Source organism: Salmo salar, chromosome 15, assembly GCF_965601325.2.
Source record: "Salmo salar chromosome 15, fSalSal1, whole genome shotgun sequence".
Taxonomy (NCBI): domain Eukaryota; kingdom Metazoa; phylum Chordata; class Actinopteri; order Salmoniformes; family Salmonidae; genus Salmo; species Salmo salar.
In genome coordinates, this window is record NC_138305.1 from 101,467,870 (window position 1) to 101,493,204 (window position 25,335).

General features: G+C 42.0%; 1 protein-coding gene across 4 annotated transcripts in view; it reads right to left on the minus strand.

Annotated features, from left to right (window-relative positions):
- The window catches only part of LOC106572702 (rho GTPase-activating protein 4), a 42,021-nt gene that overhangs the window by 10,202 nt on the left and 6,484 nt on the right, over window positions 1-25,335 (minus strand). For all 4 annotated transcript variants that reach the window (XM_014147099.2, XM_014147097.3, XM_014147100.2 and 1 more), the window contains exons 2-14: window positions 20,501-20,590; window positions 11,986-12,157; window positions 11,529-11,694; window positions 5,975-6,037; window positions 5,687-5,791; window positions 5,423-5,551; window positions 2,288-2,509; window positions 1,726-1,827; window positions 1,387-1,620; window positions 1,138-1,222; window positions 631-658; window positions 377-519; window positions 92-169 (exon numbers count right to left, since the gene is read on the minus strand). In XM_014147099.2, the coding sequence (XP_014002574.1) occupies window positions 92-169; window positions 377-519; window positions 631-658; window positions 1,138-1,222; window positions 1,387-1,620; window positions 1,726-1,827; window positions 2,288-2,509; window positions 5,423-5,551; window positions 5,687-5,791; window positions 5,975-6,037; window positions 11,529-11,694; window positions 11,986-12,157; window positions 20,501-20,567 (1,594 nt within the window). In that variant the 5' untranslated portion in view covers window positions 20,568-20,590. The remainder of the gene's footprint in view (window positions 1-91; window positions 170-376; window positions 520-630; window positions 659-1,137; window positions 1,223-1,386; window positions 1,621-1,725; window positions 1,828-2,287; window positions 2,510-5,422; window positions 5,552-5,686; window positions 5,792-5,974; window positions 6,038-11,528; window positions 11,695-11,985; window positions 12,158-20,500; window positions 20,591-25,335) is intronic.

Here is a 25,335-nt window from a genome sequence, read left to right on the forward strand (position 1 = left end):
GACAGCAGACTGGGACAGCAGACAGGGCCTGCAGACAGGGCCTGCAGACAGGGCCTGCAGACAGGAGACAGGAGACAGCAGACAGGCCTACCTCGCTCAAAGGCATCTCTCAGACTGTTGACCTTCCCCTGAGACCCTGGTACTCTGAAGATACCCTCATGGTGGAGACCTACAGTATGGGATGGATTGACAGACAGACAGACATGAAGACATTGACAAATACACAGTAAATGTGTTGTTTGTACAGTACAGTGAAACAGCAGAGCATCTTGTTCCAGATGCATGTTCTGGCAGGAACATGTTCCACACAATATCAGGATGGATATGTACCAAGGTAAGATAAGGTATGTTCTGCTGGGCTGTTTCAATGGCTCACCGTTAAGGTTGATGAAGCGAATGCAGCTTTCCACCACTACAGGTATCTCCTGTCCTGATGCCTGTATGAAGGAGAGCATGTCTCCTGTGAAGAGTTTGTGGGTGTACTGGACGCTGGGTTGACTCCTCACACGCAGTAACTTCCTGGACGGGGTGGAGACAGCTCTAGTCAGTTGAGTATAGCAGAGTGCACTAAACTGTTATGTCACTCTTATGAGGCAGTTATAAAGGCCTTACAGAGGAATGGAACTCTACCTGGTCTGATGACCATTGGTTGGTTCAGCTAGGAAGGGAAGAAAAAGCAATGATTAAGATAATAACAGCTAGATTTTACATTTTAAATAACAACAATGACAGTTGGGATGTAATCGAGCCTGCCTCTGTGTGAACGAGTGGAATCATGAACAGTGGTTTGTTCGTTATGTTCCCCTGCCTCCCCTCTCAAACGGCCATCTCCACCCTCTCGGTGCACAGGGCCTGAGACGTGACACGGACTAGCCCAGCTCCGAGTCGGCTCCGGACTCAACTAGTCTACTAGAAACGCTGCTGACAGTGTGTTTGCAAAAGGCAATTTTAAAACATCCCACGACGCCTGCCGCGTCTACAGACATCACCCAAACAAACAAACAAACGACTCGGAGAATGACTGCACAGCTACCCCCTTCCAGACCTTACTAAAACTCCACGCCTGGGTACTGCCCTGATGGGGCTAGAAGTCATGTTGAACAGTTGTGTTTATTACAGAAGTAGTTAGTGCTGTACCTTTCTCAACCGCCACTTTAAGCAGATCATGTTTCGCCTGTAGTTTAGATACCAGAGAGCTTTTACAGAGATACTCCTTCACATTCTGAGGGAAGATATAAAACACAACTCTTCATGATGATGAAAATGTTCATCATCATCATCTACTTGCATTTCATTCTCATCATTAATATAGCCATCATCACCACAACCACCACTATTACAGTGAACTACTGTTGGCCTGCGTAGATCAGTGTAATAATGACTCACAGCACAGTAGAGTGCCTCAGTCTCCTGCAGGTTGGCTCTCCGTCTGGCCAGACTGGGTCTGCTACTGCTGCTGGCCAGGCTCTCACTGCTTCCCCCCTGACCTTGGCTCTGAGATGGGATCTGGAGATGGACCTGGGAGCCCTGGGTCTGGTTGCTGGAGGGTGGAGGATCCAGGTCATCATCACTGATAGCTTCTAGCAGGGCCGAGCGGGCCGCCTGGAGCTTCTTACCTGCCTGGGTGGATGGAGTGTCAACATAATCTAATTAATTTTGTTCCAATATAAAATGACTGTTGATGAAAAAAGGCTTTATAAATGTGATTGATTGATTGGACTGTACCTCCTCTGTTTCCTGAGTGAACCCGGTGAGCTTTGACTGCAGCTGTTGGAACCTGGTCTCCATCTCACACCTAATCTCCTGTTCTGCACTCACCTCACACACCTAACAGGGACAGGCACAGGGACAGACAGAGGGACAGAGACAGACAGACAGAGGGACAGAGACAGGCACAGACACAGACAGAGGGACAGGCACAGGGACAGAGACAGACAGGCACAGGGACAGAGACAGACAGAGGGACAGGCACAGGGACAGAGACAGGGACAGGCACAGAAACAGGGACAGACAGACAGAGGGACAGGCACAGGGACAGAGAGAGGGACAGAGAGAGGCACAGAGACAGACAGAGGGACAGGCACAGACAGAGGGACAGGCACAGACAGAGGGACAGACAGAGGGACAGGCACAGACAGAGGGACAGGGACAGGCGAGAATCAGGTGATTTCAGACAGGTGGGAGCAAAGACACATGACATCCAGATACACAACCCACACATTCTTAAACATAGTTACAGAAAATAAAAGCACACGCACACAGACACTCCCCACCCCACCCACTCTACCTGGTCACCCTCGTGTGGCTGGTAGTGGAAGCGGAGGGGTAGACAGAAGGTGTTGGTGTGAGTCTGTAGCAGGTTGTCTCTGTCCTGAATCTGGTCCAGTCCAGACACAGCAGTGTGGAGCTGCTGCAGCCCTCCACTCAGGTTCTGCTGGGCCCGGAAGTGGCTGGACAGGTAGGAGCGTAGCACACGGGATAGAGAAAGGTGGTAGCCAATGTCTGAACACTGAGGGAGAGATGGGACTGTTGCAGGTGTTGTACTGTATTGGTTCGGTTCCAACCATGTTATGTGTACACTGTAAAGGGGTTGCCGGCGACAGGTAGCCTGGCGGTTAAGAGCGTTGGGCCAGTAACAGTAAAGGTTGCTGGTTTGAATCCTCGAGCAGTCTAGGTGAAACATTTGTCAATGTGCCCTTGAGCAAGGCACTTAACCCTTATTGCTCCTGTAAGTTGCTCTGGATCAGAGCATCTGCTAAATGACTATGTCAAATGTAATGTTGCCATGAATTTGACAATAATTTACAGGCAGCTCAGTGGCAAGTAAAAGGCTGTATTTCATATTACGGTAGACCTACTGTAATATACAGTATCAAAGCAAGTACTGGCTAATAATCACACAGTACAATGCTGTAAAATGTACTGTATTATACTGTAAAAAAAAGGAAATGCTTCCATAACCGGAATGAAGAGAGTGAAAAACAGCTTCTATCTCAAGGCCATCAGAATGTTAAACAGCCATCACTAGCACAGAGGCTGCTGCCTCTAGGCATAGACTAGAAATCACTGGCCACTTTAATAATGGAACACTAGTCACTTTAATAATGTTTACATATCTGGCATTAGTCATCTTATATGTATATTCTGTATTCTATACTATTCTACTGTATCTTAGTCCGTTCCGCTCTGACATCGATCGTCCGTATATGTATATAGTCTTAATTAATACCTACTTAGATTTGTGTGTATTGGGTATATGTTGTGTAATTGTTAGATATTACTTGTTAGATTTACTGCACTGTCGGAGCTAGAAGCACAAGCATTTTTCTACACCTGCAATAACATCTGCTAATCACGCGTATGTGACCAATAAAATTTGATTAGATTTGGATGAAGGAGGGAGGGGTGTGTATTTCACAGTATTTTACTGTAATTACAAGGGATTGGTGCAAGCAGGTTGGCTGCTAGGTGACATGTTAACACATTACAGCATATTAATGAATATTTGGTGTTTTATATCACTTTAACTTCTAGAGGGCTTAACAAAGGCTTCAGCACAGGCAGCGACAACAGGGCAAAACAGACCAAAAGAACATGGTAAAATGATCAACCATTAGGTTTAAGACTTGTTGCCATTCCAATCTGCCCCCTATACATTTTAAATTGATGGGGCTCTATAACCACTTAGGACTTAAATTGGTACAGCATTCTGACTCAGGGAGTAAGAATTGGCACTACAAAGATACAGTAAGTACGGTACTGTATTCTATAAGGTGGAATTACAGTACCATTCTAAATACAGCAATTCTTTCCCCGACCACAACCTTTTCCCACAATGCACCAAAATGTACAGTATGCTGCAGTAAAATGTTACTGTATTTTACTGTTGATAATACTCCAAATTACTGTATAATTTACAGTTTTCCGTTACAGTGTATAGTTGTGAGTTCCCTGTAATTAAATGTTTGGCTTTAGTTTTAAGTGTCTTCCTTATTCTACCAATGTTAAGTTCAGTTACACCGGTTATGACAATAGACAATTTACACAGGGTAGTACTCTTGTCAGGGACGTGACCAAGAATCCAATGGTCACTCTAACAGAGCTCCAAAGTTCCTCTGTGAGATGGGAGAACCTTCCAGAAGGACAACCATCTCTGCAGCACTCCACCAATCAGGCCTTTATGGTAGAGTGGCCAGACGGAAGCCACTCCTCAGTAAAAGGCACATGACAGCCCGCTTGGAGTTTGCCAAAAGACACCTAAAGACTCTTGACCATGAGAAACAAGATTCTCTGGTCTGATGAAACCAAGTTTGAACTCTTTGACCTGAATGCCAAGCGTCACATCTTGAAGAAACCTGGCACCATCCCTACGGTGAAGCATGGTGGTGGCCGCATCTTGCAGTTGGGATGTTTTTCAGCGGCAGGGACTAGGAGACTAGTCAGGATCGATGTAAAGATGAACGGAGCAAAGTACAGAGAGTTCCTTGATCCCTGCTCCAGAGAGCTCAGAACCTCAGACTGGGGCGAAGGTTCACCTTCCAACAGGACAACGACCATAAGCACAGAGCAAAGACAATGCAGGATTGGCTTCAGGACAAGTCTCTAAATGTACTTGAGAACTTTCTCTGAATAAAGAACCAACCTTTTGCAGATATCTGGGACTTTGCCTAATTCTTATTAACCCTAGCTTTACAACCTAGGGGGAATTGGTCAAAGCTATAGGGATTGTTAACATCATTGGGATTGAAAATTCTCGTGACAGTGGCCCAGCCAGAGCCCGGACTTGAACCCGATCGAACATCTCTGGAGAGACATGAAAATATCTGTGCAGCAACGCTCCCCATCCAACCTGACAGAGCTTGAGAGGATCTGCAGAGAAGAATGGGAGGAACTCCCCAAATACAGGTGTGCCAAGCTTGTAGTGTCATACCCAAGAAGACTCAAGGCTGTAATCACTGCCAAAGGCGCTTCAACAAAGTACTGAGTAAAGGGTCTGAATACTTATGTAAATGTGATATTTCAGTTTTTTAATACATTTTTGTAAAATGTCTAAAAACATGCGTTTGCTTTGTCATCATGTGGTATTGTGTGTAGATTGATGAGGAAAAAACCCAATTGAATCAATTTTAGAATAAGGCTGTAACGTAACAAAATGTGGAAAAAGGTCAAGGGGTCTGAATACTTTCCAAATTTACTGTGTATATAAAGTGTAATAATGGGATGCAAACTCTAAATGTAATACATTTCAGCTCTATATCTGACATGGTACAGGTGTGTTAATTTTTTAAAGCCATAACCATGTGTGTGAGGTGTATACTTTTGTTTAAGAAACACTCTGTGACCATGATTTAGCCCACTGCAGTAAAAGGTTATTAAAACAATAGACAATGGTGACTGTCAGTGGCTGTGAAGCAGCACTTACGTCCATGAGTGAGGAGAGGTCTTGGAGATAGTACTTGTTCATGGAAGCGTTGGCTGCAGCCAGATTGAGAAGGTAGTCATTACGAGCCTTAGTGCACTTCAGCTGGATCTCCTGCACTTTACACTGTCTCTGTAAACACATGGGAATGAGGTAGGACACATACAGTAAACACATGTACACATAAACACACACATCTCCATACTTGAACTCATTTAGACTAGAAAAAGGGATGCGAGGAGTGTTTTTCAGAGAAGAAGAGTTTACTTTCTCAATCTTTTTAGAAGCTCCTTGCTTCTGTTTCTCTGCTTCCTTCAGCTTTCCCTCTGCAGACTCATACTCTGAGTGGTACTGGTAGTAGGTCCGCCACGCCTTTAGACAAACAAACACACACACACACACACACAGAGAGAACATCCATCAACACGCCACATCACGCAAATACCAAGACGACTATTTTACATCCCACCATATCCTTTTTTTTTTTTAATATGCCATATTTCGTTTTCTAGAATGGTGTCTGTTTCCTGAACTTGTCAAACATTTTGGACTTACTGTCTGTAGCTCTGTGTTGACCTTCAACAGCCCATCCTGTAACTGGCTACAGACATCTTTAGTCTGGAAATACAGAAACCAACCAATAAGTTAGATAGATATAATAGAGACAGAGAACAGCGACAACAGATATAGAATAGAAACAGGGACAGAATAGAGACAGAATAGCAACAAGAGACATATAGAATAGAGACTGAGATAGAATAGAGACAATAGATATAGAATAGAGACAATAGATATAGAATAGAGACAAGAGACAAAAATATAATAGAGAGAGAGAGAATAGCGACCGAATCAAGACAGATATTGAAAAGAGAGATAGAAAAGAGGCAATATATACAGAATAGAGAAAATAGAGACAGAGTTGAGACAATAGATATAGAATAGAGACAGAAATAGAATAGAGACAGGGATAGAATAGATACAGAATAGAGACATATACAGAACAGAGACAGATACGGAATAGAGACAGCTATAGAATAGAGACAATAGAGTGATATAATAGACAGAATAAAGACAGAGACAGAATAGAGACAAAGAATAGAAACAAAGAATAGCGACAACAGATATAGAATAGAAACAGGGACAGAATAGAGACAGAATAGCAACAAGAGACATATAGAATAGAGACTGAGATAGAATAGAGAGAATAGAGACAATAGATATAGAATAGAGACAATAGATATAGAATAGAGACAATAGAGACAAAGATATAATAGAGACAGAACAGCGACAACAGATATAGAATAGAAACAGGGACAGAATAGAGACAGAAGAGCAACAAGAGACATATAGAATAGAGAGTGAGATAGAATAGAGACAATAGATATAGAATAGAGACAATAGATATAGAATAGAGACAAGAGACAAAAATATAATAGAGAGAGAGAGAATAGCGACCGAATCAAGACAGATATTGAAAAGAGAGATAGAAAAGAGGCAATATATACAGAATAGAGAAAATAGAGACAGAGTTGAGACAATAGATATAGAATAAAGACAGAAATAGAATAGAGACCATAGAGACAGGGATAGAATAGATACAGAATAGAGACATATACAGAACAGAGACAGATACGGAATAGAGAGCTATAGAATAGAGACAATAGAGTGATATAGACAGAATAAAGACAGAGACAGAATAGAGACAAAGAATAGAAACAAAGAATAGAGACAGAGATAGAATAAAGACCGAGATAGAATAGAGACAATAGCGACATAGAATGGAGACAGACAGAAATAGAATAGAGACAGAATTGAGACAATACATATAGAATAGAGACAATAGATATAGAATAGAGACAAGAGACAAAAATATAATAGAGAGAGAGAGAATAGCGACCGAATCAAGACAGATATTGAAAAGAGAGATAGAAAAGAGGCAATATATACAGAATAGAGAAAATAGAGACAGAGTTGAGACAATAGATATAGAATAAAGACAGAAATAGAATAGAGACCATAGAGACAGGGATAGAATAGATACAGAATAGAGACATATACAGAACAGAGACAGATACGGAATAGAGAGCTATAGAATAGAGACAATAGAGTGATATAGACAGAATAAAGACAGAGACAGAATAGAGACAAAGAATAGAAACAAAGAATAGAGACAGAGATAGAATAAAGACCGAGATAGAATAGAGACAATAGCGACATAGAATGGAGACAGACAGAAATAGAATAGAGACAGAATTGAGACAATACATATAGAATAGAGACAGAAAAGAGAGAAATATAATAGACAGAGAATAGAGACATGAATAGAATAAAGACAATATATAATAGAGACAGATATAGAATAGAGACAGATACGGAATAGAGACAGATACGGAATAGAGACAATACAGACAGAATTGAGACAATACAGACAGAATTGAGACAATACAGACAGAATTGAGACAATACAGACAGAATTGAGACAATACAGACAGAATTGAGACAATAGATATAGAATAGACAGAATAGAGACAGAGATATAATAGAGACAGAAATATAATAGAGACAGATGAGACATATATATAAAAGTGACAATAGAGATATAGAAATAGAGATATAGAATAGAGACAACAGAGACAGATATAGAATAGAGACATATAGAATAGAGACAGATATAGAATAGAGACAATAGAGACAGACATAGATAGAATAGAGAGATATATATAATAGAGACAGAATTGAGAAAGAGAGAACAGAGATCAAATAGAGACAAAATAGAGGCAATAGATACAGAATAGAGACAGATGTAGAATATAGACAGCGATAGCGACAGAAAAGACAATAGAGATAGAGAGAAATATAGCGACAGAAAGAATAGAGACAAAGAATAGAGACAATAAAGACAGACAGAATAGAGAGATAGAAGAGACAGAGACAGATAGAATAGAGACCGAGAGAATAGAGACATATAATAGAGATAGAGAAATAGAATAGAGACAGATATAGAATATAGACAATAGATATAATAGAGACAGAATAAAGACAAGAGCTATAGAATAGAGACAGATATAGAATATAGACAATAGAGACATATAATAGAGACAATACAGACAGAATTGAGACAATAGATATAGAATAGACAGAATAGAGACAGATATAATAGAGAGAAATATAATAGAGACAGATAGAGACAACTATATAATAGAGACAGAGAGTAGAGACATATATATAAAAGCGACAATAGAGATATAGAAATAGAGATATAGAATAAAGACAACAGAGACAGATATAGAACAGAGACAATAGAGACAGACAGAGAGAATAGAGATATATATATAGAGACAGACAGAGAGAATAGAGATATATATATAATAGAGACAGAATTGAGAAAGAGAGAACAGAGATCAAATAGAGACAAAATAGAGGCAATAGATAGAGAAAGAATAGAGAGATGTAGAATATAGACAGCGATAGCGACAGAAGAGACAATAGAGATAGAGAAATATAATAGAGACAGTAAAGACAGAAAGAATAGAGACAAAGAATAGAGACAATAAAGAGAGGCAGAATAGAGAGAGATAGAAGAGACAGAGAGATAGAATAGAGAATAGAGACCGAGAGAATAGAGACATATAATAGAGATAGAGAAATAGAATAGAGACAGATATAGAATATAGACAGAGACATAGATATAATAGAGACAGAATAAAGACAGAATTGAGACAATAGATATAGAGACAGAGAATAGATATAATAGAGACAGAATAAAGACAAAATTGAGACAATAGATATAGAATAGAGACAGAGAATAGAGACATATAGAATAGAGACAGACAGAGATAGAATAGAGAAAGAGAGAACAGATATCAAATAGAGACAGAATAGAGGCAATATATATATAGAATAGAGACAATAGAAACAGACATAGAATAGAGAATATAGACAGAGAGAATAGAGACAATAAAGACAGACAGAGATAGAATAGAGAGAAAAATAATAGAGGCAACAGAGAGACAGAATAGAGACAAAATAGAGACAGGCAGAGAGAATAGAGACAGAGATATAATAGAGATAAGAGAAACAGAGAGAAGAGACAGACAGAATAGAGATAGAATAGAGACAACAGAGAGAGATAGAATAGAGAAGAGACAGAGATAGAATAGAGGCATAGAAGAATAGAGACATAGAAGAGACAGCAATAGAAGAGAGAGAAAAAATAGAGAAAGAATAGAGGCATAGATAGAAGAGACATACAGTTGAAGTTGGAAGTTTACATACACTTAGGTTGGAGTCATTAAAACTCGTTTTTAAAACTCTCCACAAATCTCTTGTTAACAAACTACAGTTTTGGCATGTCAGTTAGGACATCTACTTTGTGCATGACACAAGTAATTTTTCCAACAATTGTTTACAGACAGATGATTTCACTTATAATTCACTGTATCACAATTCCAGTGGGTCAGAAGTTTACACTAAGTTGACTGTGCCTTTAAACAGCTTGGAAAATTCCAGAAAATTATGTCATGGCATTAGAAGCTTCTGATAGGCTAATTGACATCATTTGAGTCAATTGGAGGTGTACCTGTGGATGTATTTCAAGGCCTACCTTCAAACTCAGTGCCTCTTTGCATGACATCATGGGAAAATCAAAAGAAATCAGCCAAGACCGCAGAAAAACAATTGTAGACCTCCACAAGTCTGGTTCATCCTTGGGAGCAATTTCCAAACGCCTGAAGGTACCACGTTCATATGTACAAACAATAGTACGGAAGTATAAACACCATGGGATCACGCAACCATCATACCGCTCAGGAAGGAGATGCATTCTGTCTCCTAGAGATGAACGTACTTTGGTGCGAAAAGTGCAAATCAATCCCAGAACAACAGCAAAGGACCTTATGAAGATGCTGGAGGAAACAGGTACAAAAGTATCTATATCCCCAGTAAAACGAGTCCTATATCAGCATAACCTGAAAGGCCGCTCAGCAAGGAAGAAGCCACTGCTCCAAAACCGCCATAAAAAAGCCAGACTACGGTTTGCAACTGTACATGGGGACAAAGATCCTACTTTTTAGAGAAATGTCCTCTGGTCTGATGAAACAAAAATAGAACTGTTTGGCCATAACGGCCATCGTTATGTTTGGAGGAAAAAGGGGGAGGCTTGCAAGCCGAAGAACACCATCCCAACCGTGAAGCATCATGTTGTGTGGGTGCTTTGCTGCAGGAGGGACTGGTGCACTTCACAAAATAGATGACATCATGAGGAAGGGAAATTATGTGGATATATTGAAGCAACATCTCAAGACATCAGTCAGGAAGTTAAAGCTTGGTCGCAAACGGGTCTTCCAAATGGACAATGACCCCAAGCATACTTCCAAAGTTGTGACAAAATGGCTTAAGGACAACAAAGTCAAGGTATTGGAGTGTCCATCACAAAGCTCTGACCTCAATCCCATAGAAAATTTGTGTGCAGAACTGAAAAAAGTGTGTGCGAGCAAGGAGCCCAACAAACCTGACTCAGTTACACCAGCTCTGTCAGGAGGAATGGGCCAAAATTCACCCAACTTATTGTGGGAAGCTTGTGGAAGGCTACCTGAAATGTTTGACCCAAGTTAAACAATTTAAAGGCAATGCTACCAAATACTAATTGAGTGTATGTAAACTTCTGACCCACTGGGAATGTGATGAAAGAAATAAAAGCTGAAATAAATATTTCTCTCTACTATTATTCTGACATTTCACATTCTTAAAATGAAGTGGTGATCCTAACTGTCCTAAAACAGGGATTTTTTACAAGGATTAAATGTCAGGAATTGTGAAAAACTGAGTTTAAATGTATTTGGCTAAGGTGTATGTAAACTTCTGACTTCAACTGTAGATAGAAGAGAGAGATAGAATAGAGGTAGAGATAATAGAGACAGGGAATAGAGACAGATAGAATAGAGACAGATAGAAGATACATACAGAATAGAGATAATAGAGACAGAGATATAATAGAGACAGAGACAGAATAGAAAGAGATAGGATTCCCCAGGACTCCCTGGAAAACAGTTGCAAGTGTAACTGAGTGGACTATCCTGGCTAAATGAATCAAATGAAGATAGAGCAGTACCCTCTTGGCCAGGCGCTGTGTGATCTCCAGACAGTGTGTGAGGGGCTGGGTGAGGGTGGTGCTACAGCTGTCACTCACACCACTGTGGTCTTTGCTCTCCTGTCTGGTCTGAGCCAGCAGGACCAGCCAACACTGGGCCACAGACTGACCACTACCAGGCTCCTTCCTGAAAGATAGAGGCACAGGGAAGGGACATGTTTTAACCATAGAAATTAACCACTCTAGTTACTAGAACGGAAAATAATAGAATGGGAAATGTAAAAACACTTTTTTTTAGTTCAAGAATAGGCTTAATCTGTGTCTGGGAAACCAGCCCTATGTAAATGGTAGCATGCATGAGAGTAGATTCAGAGACACAAAGCCATCTCAACTCTAGCCTGGTCCCATATACGTTTGTGCTGTCCTGCCAACTCAACAAGTAACAGAAATAGCACAAACATATCTGTGAGCAACTTACCTTTTGATTTTGGAGGTAAACCTCTCTGCCAATTTGTCCAGCGAGCGTGCGTACTCTCCTTCTATCTCACTGCGTCTACGCAGGTAGTCTGTCAGATCCTGAAGCTGCTGAGATTTCTGCTCCAGCTGCAGATCCAAAACCTTCAACTGGTCCACCAACTGACAACGCACCTCTGGGGGTGGGAGCACAGAGAGAGCGAGAGAGAGGAAAGAGGGGGGAGGAAGAGAGAGAGAAGGAAAGAGAGGGGGAGGGAGAGAAAGGAAAAGAAACATTTGTAAGGAGAGAGATGTATACAGTTGCAGCCAAATATATTGGCACCCTTGCACTTTTCGTGAATCATTCACTATTTCTTCTAAAATAAGTTAAAATAACCTTGTTATTGAATTTTCAACATTGCAGAACCAATTTTATAAGTAATTTAGAAAATAAAAGACAAATGCCATGGACAAAATTATTGCAACCCCAGAGCTAGTACTTGGTTGCATGGCCTTTGGCCAAGATAACTGCAGATAAACTCTTCTTGTAGCCATCAATGAGCTTGCTGCACCTTTCTACTGGCAATTTTGGCACCTCTTCAGCAGCAAACCACTCTAATTATTCAATGTTTGAGAGGTGTCCTCCACCAACTGCTGTTTTCAGATCTTTTTTTGTTCGACCTGACGAAGATCCGTTTGGGATGGAAACGTTGTCAATAAAGCGGTGAATTGGGCGCTTTAACAGTGCGCGCGCGGGCCTTCTTGTTTTCAGATCTTGCCATAGGTTTTGGATGTGGTTCAGATCTTGACTCTTCGCTAGCCACTCCAGCATTTCTTCTTGGATCTACACTAAGCGTAAAAAACATGAGGAACACCTTACTAATATTGAGTTGCACAAAAAATGCCTGAAGGCAAACATGGCATGGACTCTACAAGGTGTTGAAAGTGTTCCACGGGGATGCTGGCCCATGTTGATTCCAATGCTTCCCACAGTTGTGTCAAGTTGGCTGGATATCCTTTGGGTGGTGGACCATTCTTGATAAACACAAGAAACTGTTGAGCGTGAAAACCCCAGCAGTGTTGCAGTTCTTGACACACTCAAACCAGTGCGCCTGGCACCTATTACCATATCCCGTTCAAAGGCACTTCAATATTTTGTCTTGCCCATTCACTCTCTGAATGACACACATAATACAATTGGGACATGGATTGTGTAAGGTTTAAAAATCCTTCTTTAACCCATCTTCTCTCCTTCATCTGCACTGATTGAAGTGGATTTTGGTTACCATGATGACATAATTCTGTGGTTGAAATTTCACCCTCAAAACAACAATTACTTTTTTCAAATCTGATGTATTTTCCATGTAGATTCCACATTCACAATACGTTGAAACAACATTGATTCAACCAGTCTGTGCCCAGTGGGATGAGACTAATGAACATGCGTTGATCTAGAACTATGTTGTACGAACCAGCAGGTAGTGAGAAGGGGAACATGAAACATGAGCTGTGCACAGTGGCGACCCGTCATTCAGGGCTTTTGAGCCCCACATTTTTAGCAAATATATATTTTTTTTATTTAACCTTTATTTAACTAGTCAAGTCAGTTTAAGAACAAATTCTTATTTACAATGGCGGCCTACCAAAAGGCCTCCTGTGGGGACGGGGCTGGGATTACCGTAATTTCCGGACTATTAAGCGCACCTGAATATAAGCCACACCCACTGAATTAAAAAAAATCATATATTTTGAACATAAATAAGCAGCACATGTCTATAAGCCGCAGGTGCCTACCGGTACATTGAAACAAATCAACTTTACACATGCTTTAACGAAACACGGCTTGTAAACAAAAATAAATAGGCTTTAACGAAACACAGCTTGTAACAAAATTAAAAACATTTGCAGTAAGCTTTAGTTGTCTTTTTGCACTGAGTCAATTCCTCACGCTGCGGTTTCCAACGTCTTATCATCGACTCATTAAGACCAAGCTCCCGTGTAGCAACTCTATTTCCTTTTCCAACAGCCAGATCAATCGCCTTCAACTTCAAAGCTGCATCATATGCATTTCTCCATGTCTTTGCCATGATGAGGGTGACAAAATGACTACCGTAATCAGAATGATGGGAAGTTTGAGAGCGCTCGATTTAATCTAAACAGTAAACAAAAAAGTAGTTTGACCTTAACCCGTTCGGCAATTTCATTGGTCTAATGAAAGCTTCATGCTGCCAAAAAACTGAGCACGTCACAGAAATGTGTTTTTTTGGAGGGAAAAAAATTGAAAGCGGGAAAAATCCATATATTAGCCGCGTCATTGTTTAAGCCGCGAGGTTCAAAGCCTGGGAAAAAAGTTGCGGCTTATAGTCCGGAATTTACGGTAAAATTTAATTAAATAAAAATATAGGATAAACACACACATCACGACAAGAGAGACAACACTACATAAAGAGAGACCTAAGAGAACATATATATTTATAAATAAATAAAAATGGGGGGGGAGGGGCTTGCCTGTTTTGCATGTTATTTTGGCATTAATACATCTCACATTTCAGTTTGCAAACAATGTAAAAAAATTATTATATATCATTGAGTTAATAAAGCTGCATACAGTAAGGCAGCTCCAAAATGCAGGTCTTTCAGCCTAGCTCAGTGCTTTCTGTGGTGGAGCGAGCCAGAAAAAAATAGGAGCATTGCGCCATGATTGGCTTAGTGACTCATGGGGATACTACGTCATCACCAAGTTTATGTCCTTATTAAGGGTAGACGTCCAAAATTTCAGCCCTTTAGGTCCTGCCATAGAGTTATATTACAAGTACCCTTCTAATAAGGCTCAAGGTCATTGGCCACAGATGAAATGACGTCAAATCACGTTATATGTACAGTAGCTTTGATTGGACTGATCATGTCATCATCTTACTTTCAAAGTCTTAGCTAGCAGTCATCATCATGAATCAAGTCGACAATCTACTGGCAAATCCTTTTTAATCCTTGATCATATGAAGATAAATAATGAAGAGAAATTGTAGATAAAACGTATCGATACTCATCGGCCATAAAGATTACACAACAAGTTGGAAATCGCAAACTCAACAATGAGTCGTTTGGAAGGAATCAGTGGCTAACTGCAAGCATTGCAAAGCAAACACTAGCTTGCTATTCAATGGAGTGGCTGTGTGTGTTTTTTTCTTCCAGAGTTCCCACCATAAATCCAGAGAATGCCAGACTTTGAAGACAAAGTGTGATGGCAAAATTTGCCCACAATGGACCGCCACGCCACCTTCCTGTTTAAGTGAGCACATCATAATGTGAGTCAAAAAATGTCTTGTATGCTGCTGCATAAATGATGTAATATGCAAGGGAGATATGTATACTGTAGCTAAGAAAGTAATACTAAGTGTATGTTGTGTAGTAAGCTGTTAATAGCCCATGTGCCTCACCCTAATAGTTTGGTCTATTTTCACCTCACGTTACTTTTCTGACTTGGTGATGCACATTTTTATTTTTTTATTTCACCTTTATTTAACTAGGTAGGCTAGTTGAGAACAAGTTATCATTTGCAACTGTGACCTGGCCAAGATAAAGCAAAGCAGTTCAACACATACAACACAGAGTTACACACGGAATAAACAAACATACAATCAATAATACAGTAGAAAAATCTATATACAGCATGTGCAAATGAGGTAGGATAGGAGAGGTAAGGCAATAAATAGGCCATGGTGGAAAAGTAATTACAATATAGCAATTAAACACTGGAATGGTAGGATGTGCAGAAGATGAATGTGCAAGTTGAGATACTGGGGTGCAAAGGAGCAAGATAAATAAATAAATACAGTATGGAGATGAGGTAGATTGGATGGGCTATTTACAGATGAGCTATGTACAGGTGCAGTGATCTGTGAGCTGCTCTGACAGCTGGTGCTTAAAGCTAGTGAGGGAGGTAAGAGTCTCCAGCTTCAGAGATTTTTGCAGTTCATTCCAGTCATTGGCAGCAGAGAACTGGAAGGAGAGGTGGCCAAAGGAAGAATTGGCTTTGGGGGTGACCAGTGAGATATACCTGCTGGAGCGCGTGCTACGAGTGGGTGCTGCTATAGTGACCAGTGAGCTGAGATAAGGCGGGGCTTTACCTAGCAGAGACTTGTAGATGACCTGGAGCCAGTGGGTTTGGTGACGAGTATGAAGCGAGGGCCAGCCAACGAGATCATACAGGTCACAGTGGTGGGTAGTACATGGGGCTTTGGTGACAAAACGGATGGCACTGTGATAGACTGCATCCAATTTGCTGAGTAGGGTGTTGGAGGCTATTTTGTAAATGACGTCGCCGAAGTCGAGGATCGGTAGGATGGTCAGTTTTACGAGGGTATGTTTGGCAGCATGAGTGAAGGATGCTTTGTTGCGAAATAGGAAGCCGATTGTAGATTTCATTTTGGATTGGAGATGTTTAATGTGAGTCTGGAAGGAGTTTACAGTCTAACCAGACACCTAGGTATTTGTAGTTGTCCACATATTCTAAGTCAGAACCATCCAGAGTAGTGATGCTGGACGGGCGGGCAGGTGCGGGCAGCTATCACGTGAAGAGCATGCATTTAGTTTTACTTGCATTTAAGAGCAGTTGGAGGCCATGGAAGGAGAGTTGTATGGAATTGAAGCTCATCTGGAGGTTAGTTTACACAGTGTCCAACGAAGGGCCAGAGGTATACAGAATGGTGTCGTCTGCGTAGGTGGATCAAAGAATCACCAGCAGCGAGAGCGACATCATTGATGCATACAGAAAAGAGAGTAGGCCCGAGATTTGAACCCTGTGGCACCCCCACAGAGACTGCCAGAGGTCCAGACAACAGGCCCTCCGATTTGACATACTGAACTCTATCGGAGAAGTAGTTGGTGAACCTAGCAAGGCAATCATTTGAGAAACCAAGGCTGTTGAGTCTGCCAAAAAGAATGTTGTGATTGACAGAGTCGAAAGCCTTAGCCAGGTCGATGAATACGGCTGCACAGTAATGTCTCTTATCGATGGCGGTTATGATATCGTTTAGGACCTTGAGCATGGCTGAGGTGCACCCATGACCAGCTCTGAAACCAGATTGCATAGCGGAGAAGGTACGGTGAGATTCAAAATGGTCAGTAATCTGTTTGTTAACTTGGTTTTCAAAGACCTTAGAAAGGCAGGGTAGAATACATATAGGTCTGTAGCAGTTTGGGTCTAGAGTGTCTCCCCCCTTTGAAGAGGGGGATGACCCCGGCAGCTTTCCAATCTATGGGAATTTCAGACTATACAAAAGAGCGGTTGAACAGGGTAGTAATAGCGGTTGCAATAATTTCGGCAGATCATTTTAGAGAGGGTCCAGATTGTCTAGCTCAGCTGATTTGTAGGGGTCCAGATTTTGCAGCTCTTTCAGAACATCAGCTATCTGGATTTGGGTGAAGGAGAAGTGGGGGAGGTTTGGGCGAGTTGCTGTGGGGAGTACAGGGCTGTTGACCGGGGTAGGGGTAGCCAGGTGGAAAGCATGGCCAGCCATAGAAAAATGCATCTTGAAATTCTAGATTATTGTGGATTTATCGGTAGTGACAGTGTTTCCTAGCCTCGGTGCAGTGGGCAGCTGGGAGGAGGTGCTCTTATTCTCCATGGAATTTACAGTGTCCCAGAACTTTGAGTTTGTATTACAGGATGCAAATTTCTGTTTGAAAAAGCTAGCCTTAGCAATCCTAACTGCCTGTGTATATTGGTTCCTAACTTCCCTAAAATGTTGCATATCACGGGGGCTATTCGATGCTAGTGCAGAACGCCACAGGATGTTTTTGTGCTGGTCAAGGGTAGACAGGTCTGGAGTGAACCAAGAGCTATATCTATTCCTAGTTCCATTTTTTTTAATGGAGCATGCTTATTTAAGATAGTGAGGAAGGCACTTTTAAAGAATAACCAGGCATCCTCTACTGACGGGATGAGGTCAATGTCATTCCAGGATACCCCGGCCAGGTCAATTAGAAAGGCCTGTTCGCAGAAGTGTTTTAGGGAGCGTTTGACAGTGATGAGGGAGGGTCGTTTGACCGCAGACCCATTACAGATGCAGGCAATGAGGCAGTGATCGCTGAGATCTTGGTTGAAAACAGCAGAGGTGTATTTGGAGGGCGAGTTAGTTAGGATGATATCTATGAGGGTGCCCGTGTTTACGGATTTGGGGTTGTACCTGGTAGGTTCATTGATAATTTGTGTGAGATTGAGGGCATCAAGCTTAGATTGTAGGATGGCTGGGGTGTTAAGCATGTCCCAGTTTAGGTCACCTAGCAGCACAAGCTCAGAAGATAGATGGGGGGCTATCAATTCACATATGGTGTCCAGAGGGTGGTCTATAGCAAGCAGCAACAGTGAGAGACTTATTTCTGGAAAGGTGAATTTTTAGAAGTAGAAGCTCGAATTGTTTTGGTACAGACCTGGATAGTAAGACACAACTCTGCAGGCTATGTCTGCAGTAGATTGCAACACCGCCCCCTTCGGCAGTTCTATCTAGGCGGAAAATGTTGTAGTTAGGGATGGAAATTTCAGGGTTTTTGGTGGTTTTCCTAAACCAGGATTCAGACACGGCTAAGTCATCCGGGTTGGCAGAATGTGCTAAAGCAGTGAATAAAGCAAACTTAGGGAGTAGGCTTCTAATGTTAACATGCATGAAACCAAGGCTTTTACGGTTACAGAAGTCAACAAATGAGAGCACCTGGGGAGTAGGCACAGCAGGTCCTGGATTAACCTCTACATCACCAGAGGAACCAAGAAGAAGTAGAGTAAGGGTACGGCTAAAGGCTATACGAACTGGCCGTCTAGCACGTTCGGAACAGAGAGTAAAGGGAGCAGGTTTCTGGGCACGATAGCATAGTTTCAAGGCATAATGTACAGACAAAAGGTATGGTAGGAAGAGAGAACATTGGAGGTAAACCTAGGCATTGAGTAATGAAGAGAGAGATATTGTCTCTAGAGACATTTTAACCAGGTGATGTCATCGCATATGTGGGAGGTGGAACAACATGGTTGGTTAAGGCATATTGAGCAGGGCTATAGGCTCTACAGTGAAATAAGACAGTAATCACTAACCAGGACAGTAATGGACAAGACATATTGATATTAGGGAGAGGCATGCGTAGCCAAGTGATCCTATGGATCCAGTGAGTGGTTGGGCTGGCTGGGGACACAGCGATTCAGACAGTTAGCAGGCCGGGGCTAGCAAGCTAGCATAAGGGCCTTAGAGGGACGTCACGATGGGGGGGAAGTCTGTTTTTGCCTCCTCGTGAGGTGACGTCGATAGACCAGTCGTGGAATTAATAGGGTTCCAAGTAGCAGAGGGGTCCAAGTCCAATTGGCAAAATGGGTATAGTGGTCCAAGAAACTGGCCGGTGGATCAGCTAACAGTCCAATATGCTATAGCTAGCTAGCAGGCCACGGTTAGCAGAATGGGCCTTCAGGGGACGTCATGCCTGAGGGGCCTGTTGGGATCCTCGGGCAGATTATGTCGGTATTCCAGTCGTGAAGGATCGGCGGGGTTCCGTGTCCCGTACCGGCAGTAGAAGGGGTCCGGATATTGTAGCCGAGGAGTGGGCTTCAGGAGTAGCCCAGGAGCCCTAGCCGGGAGATGGGTCTAGCATGGGCTAGCCCCAGGCTAGTTGGTGCTTGCTCCGGGACGGAAACGTTAGCCAGGAGTAGTCAACCCGGGTTGCGGTTAGCTAGCTGCCATGATCCAGATGAAAGGGTTCGGAGATTGCGTTAGGAATCCGGGGATATGGAGAGAAAAATAGGTCCGGTATGCTCTGGTTTGAAACGCATTGTACAAACTGGCGAGAGCTTTCCGAGCTAAAGGTTAGTAGACTGATGCTGATAGCTGGTAGCTAGTTAGCTTCAGTTGAGGTATTCCAGTATGGAGGTAAATAGAAATACTTTACAAAAAAAACAGATCCACACCACATTGGGTGAGGCGAGTTGCAGGAGAGTATTTTGAAGTTGAGGTTTAGGAAAAATATTTTTAAAAATGCAAAGAAAAAGATAAAAGATATATACACATGGGACGAGACAAGATGTCTGACTGCTACGCCACCTTGGAATCATGTAGCTTATAACCTGTTTTTGAGAAATGTCATCATCTAATATTGTAAGAGGTTTCATTGTCCCCTTTATTTATCCTACAGTTCTGACTTGGTGTACAGGGAAAATACTGTAAGAGCAGCCAATGTTCTGCATTCTGTCACTGTACATTTCAAAACTGCTGAACACATAGTTATATTGACTACGTCCGAATTAGCTCGCTCATTAATGTCTTCATCGAAATTACGGAATGCCTCTTATCCGCTCATCGTTCCCTCAATTGTCAGTAGAAACCACATTTGTTTAAGTACAATTAATGTATTGTTTAGTGTTCTGTTGTGTAGTGGCATTGCTGGCATGCATCAACAACCCAAAAATTGGGGAGTTTGCCCCACCAAGATTTACATGCTAAAATCTTCGCTGGCTGTGCAGTAAAGTAACGTAAGAGGGTAAAAACAACAAGGACTTCCCCTACCTTTGATTTGTATGTCATAGTCCACAGCTCCAACTCTCTCTTTTCTCAGCTTCACATGTGATGTCATTCTTGCTCCGACAGGGTGAAACTCTGTTGCAAAGAAGAGATATCAATAATTCCACAAGGTTTTCTACAATAGTTTGACCTGAAACGTTACTACAGCTTATCACCTAGTTCCTGACAAAAGCCTTATTCACTGTACCCATGCTTATTGGAGTACACAGTAAAAAAAAAAAAATTAGAGATCCAGTCAAAATTACTTGTTGTATCTAGTCAAGTCAACTAAATGTGCTAAATAAATGTTATGTTTTGTATTTATTAGGTATCCCCATTAGCTGCTGCCAAGGCAGCAGATACTCTTGTTGGGGTCCAAACACACCAAAGGACCCACATTACATATAAAACAACAGATAAAGCAGTGAACTATGTTTGTACTGAATGAGCTAAAGATAAAACAGTACATCATACACCACCAAATATCCACAACACAAAATGTTCAATCCCGCCATACAACAATATCCCAATGTGTGCGTATGCATGTGTCTGTACCTTTGTCTGTGTCTCTTCACAGTCCCCGTTGTTCCATAAGGTGCATTTTTACCTGCTTTTTACTGCTTGCATCAGTTACCTGATGTGGAATAGAGTTCCATGTAGTCATGGGTCTATGTAGTACTGTGCGTCTCCCATAGTCTGTTCTGGACTTGGGGACTGTGAAGAGACCTCTGGTGGCATGTCATGTGGGGTATGCATGGGTGTCCGAGCTGTGCGCTAGTATTTTAAACGGACAGCTCGGTACATTCAGCTTGTCAACACCTCTTACAAAAACAAGTAATGATGAAGTCAATCTCTCTTCCACTTTGAGCCATGAGAGATTGACATGCATGTCATTAATCTTAGCTCTCCGTGTACTTTTAAGGGCCAGCCGTGCTGCCCTGTTCTGAACCAACTGCAATTTTCCCAGGTCCCTCTTTGTGGCACCTGACCAGACTACTGAACAGTAGTCTAGGTCCGACAAAACCAGGGCTTGTAGGACCTGCCTTGTTAATAGTGTTGTTAAGAATGCAGAGCAGTGCTTTATTATGGACAGACTTCTCCCCATCTTAGCAACTGTTGTATCAAAATGTTTTGACCATGACAGTTTACAATACAGGGTTACTCCAAGCAGTTTAGTCACCTCAACCTGCTCAATTTCCACATTATTCATTACGAGATGTAATTGAGGTTTAGTGAATGATTTGTCCCAAATAGAATGCTTTTAGTTCTGGAAATATTCAGGACTAACTTACTCCTTGCTACCTATTCTGAAACGAACTGCAGCAAGTGTTGCAGTCATTTCAGTCGTTGTAGTAGCTGACATGTATAGCGTTGAGTCATCCACATACATAGACACACTGGCCTTACTCAAAGCCAGTGGCATGTCGTTAGTAAAGATGGAAAATAGCAATGGGCCTAAACAGCTACCCTGGGGAATTCCTGATTCTACCTGGATTATGTTTGAGGCTTCCATTAAAGAACACCCTCTGTGTTCTGTTAGACAAGTAACTCTTTATCCACATTATAGCAGGGGGTGTAAAGCCATAACACATACGTTTTTCCAGCAGCAGACTATGATCGATAATGTCAAAAGCTGCATTGAAGCCTAACAAGACAGGCCCCACAATCATTTTAGCATCAATTTCTCCCAGCCAATCATCAGTCATTTGTGTAAGTGCTGTGCTTGTTGAGTGTCCTTCCCTATATGCGTGAGTTGACTTCAACTCACTCAAAAATTCAAAAGATATTAATTCAAATTGAGTTAGCAAAAACAATGTGCTTACTCAACTTAGAAATTCACAACCATGAAGTCAAATCAATTGAACCAACATAACAGTTGTGTTGACAAAAATATAAAGTTAAGATAACTACAACGTATCAAATTCTCTTAAGTTATGAAATTAAATCAACTAAGAACGACATGTTTACTCAAGTCAAATCAACTGAAGCAACATAACAGTAGTGTTAACTGAAAATATCAAAATGACTTCATCTTATTTTTTGGGGGGTGGAGCTCATTAGAATAATACTCAGTATTTGCAACAGTTCATTTTGACATTTACATTTTGGTCAGACACTTTTATCCAGAGCGACTTTAGCTAGTGCATTTAAAGAAGGACGATAAATAACTACATGTAAAAAGTAACAAATAAAAAGCTAATGTAACCATGACTGAGAATGTCATTGTAGCTAAAGTGGTCTGTTAATGGGTTGAAATTACAGAGTGTGCTGCCGGTTTTGAAACTGGCAAAAAAGCTCACACAAGAGCAAGAGACAGATGGGAGGATAATGTTCCCCACTTAAATTTCTATTATATAATTTCAAAAGCTTTGTCAGTTCTGAAATGTGTTCTTTTCAAAGTAGTTGTTTCAACTGTATAACTTTGTTCAATTGAAACAACAAATAGTTTAGTTTTTCTGACTAGCAAATATGTGTCCTCTCCACTTAAAAACGTGTCAAAACAACTTGAGTAGCTTTGTTAGCATAACTAAAACAATCAGTTTAAGCACATTGATTTCAATTTTAACAAAGAAAATTTGAGGAAAAGGCTAGCTGAATTCTATCAGCATATTGACTGTAGCACTCGCGCTGGAAAAACTCTCGACCATTGCAACTCAAATTTCCGGGATGAATGTAAGGCCCTCTCCCGCCCTCCTTTCGGCAAATCTGACCATGACTCAATTTTGCTCCTCCCTTCCTATAGGCATAAACTCAAACAGGAAGTACCCGTGCTGAGGAATATTCAACGCTGGTCTGACCAATTGGAATCCACGCTTCAACATTGTTTTGATCACGCGGACTGGGATGTGTTCCGGGAAGCTTCAGAGAATAATATTGATGTGTACACCGAGACGGTTACTGAGTTCATCAAGAAGTCTATAGGAGATGCTGTACCCACTGTGACTATTAAAACCTACCCTAACCAGAAACCGTGGATAGATGGCAGCATTCGCATTAAACTGAAAGCGCGGACCACCACATTTAACCATGGCAAGGTGACTGGGAATATGGCAGAATACAACCAGAGTTGTCATTCTCTCCGTAAGACAAACAGGTGAAACATCAGTATAGAGACAAAGTGGAGTCAAGACGGACAGCTGATCGTCCTCATAGTGGCAGACCACGTGTAACAACACCTGCACAGGATCGGAACATCCGAACATCACACCTGCGGGACAGGTACAGAATGGCAACAACAACTGCCCGAGTTAGACCAGGAACGCACAATTCCTGCTCAGTTCTCAGACTGTTAGCAATAGGCTGAGAGAGGCTGGACTGAGGGCTTGTAGGCCTGTTGTAAGGCAGGTCCTCACCAGACATCACCGGCAACAACGTTGCCTATGGGCACAAACCCACCGTCACTGGACCAGACAGGACTGGCAAAAAGTGCTCTTCACTGACGAGTCGCAGTTTTGTCTCACCAGGGGTGATGGTCAGATTTGCGTTTATCATCGAAGGAATGAGCATTACACCGAGGCCTGTACTCTGGAGCGGGATTGATTTGGAGTGTCCGTCATGGTCTGGAGCGGTGTGTCACAGCATCATCGGACAGAGCTTGTTGTCATTGCAGGCAATCTCAACACTGTGCGTTACAGGGAAGACATCCTCCTCCCTCATGTGGTACCCTTCCTGCAGGCTCATCCTGACATGACCCTCCAGCATGACAATGCCACTAGCCATACTGCTCATTCTGTGTGTGATTTCCTGCAAGACAGGAATGTCAGTGTTCTGCCATGGCCAGCGAAGAGCCCGGATCTCAATCTCATTGAGCACGTCTGGGACCTGTTGGATCGGAGGGTGAGGGCTAGGGCCATTCCCCCCAGAAATATCCGGGAACTTGCAGGTGCCATGGTGGAAGAGTGCGGTAACATCTCACAGCAACAACTGGCAAATCTGGTGCAGTCCATGAGGAGGAGATGCACTGCAGTCCTTAATGCAGCTGGTGGCCACACCAGATACTGTTACTTTTGATTTTGACCCCCCTTTGTTCAGGGACACAGTTTTCCATTTCTGTTAGTCACATGTCTGTGGAATTTGTTCAGTTTATGTCTCAGTTGTTGAATCTTGTTATGTTCATACAAATATTTACACATGTTAAGTTTGCTGAAAATAAACGCAGTTGACAGTAAAAGGACGTTTCTTTTTTTGCTGAGTGTATGTGGCAGGGTCTACAGACAATCACGAACTACAAAAGGAAAACCAGCCATGATACCTTTCTCCCAGACAAGCTAAACATGTTCTTTGCCCACTTTGATGATAACACAGTGCCACCGACGCGGCCAACTACCAAGGACTGTGGGCTCTCCTTCTCCGTGGCCAACGTGAGTAAGACATTTAAATGTGTTAACACTCGCTAGGCTGCCAGCCCAGACAGCATCCCTAGCCGCGTCCTTAGAGCATGCGCAGACCAGCTTTCTGATGTGTTAATGGACATATTCAATTTCTCCCTATCCCAGTCTGCTGTCCCCACATGCTTCAAGATGGCCACCATTGTCCCTGTTCCCAAGAATGCAAAGGTAACTGAACTAAATGACAATCGCCCCGTAGCACTCACTTATGTCATCATGAAGTACTTTTGAGAGACTAGTCAAGGATCATATCACCTCCACCCTACCCGTCACCCAAGACCTACTCCAATTTGCTTACTGCTCCAATAGGTCCACAGACGATGCAATCGCACCCACACTGCATACTGCCCTATCCCATCTGGACAAAACGAATACCTATGTAAGAATGCTTGCTGTTCATTGACTATAGGTCAGCATTCAACACCATAGTACCCTCCAAGCTCATCATTAAGC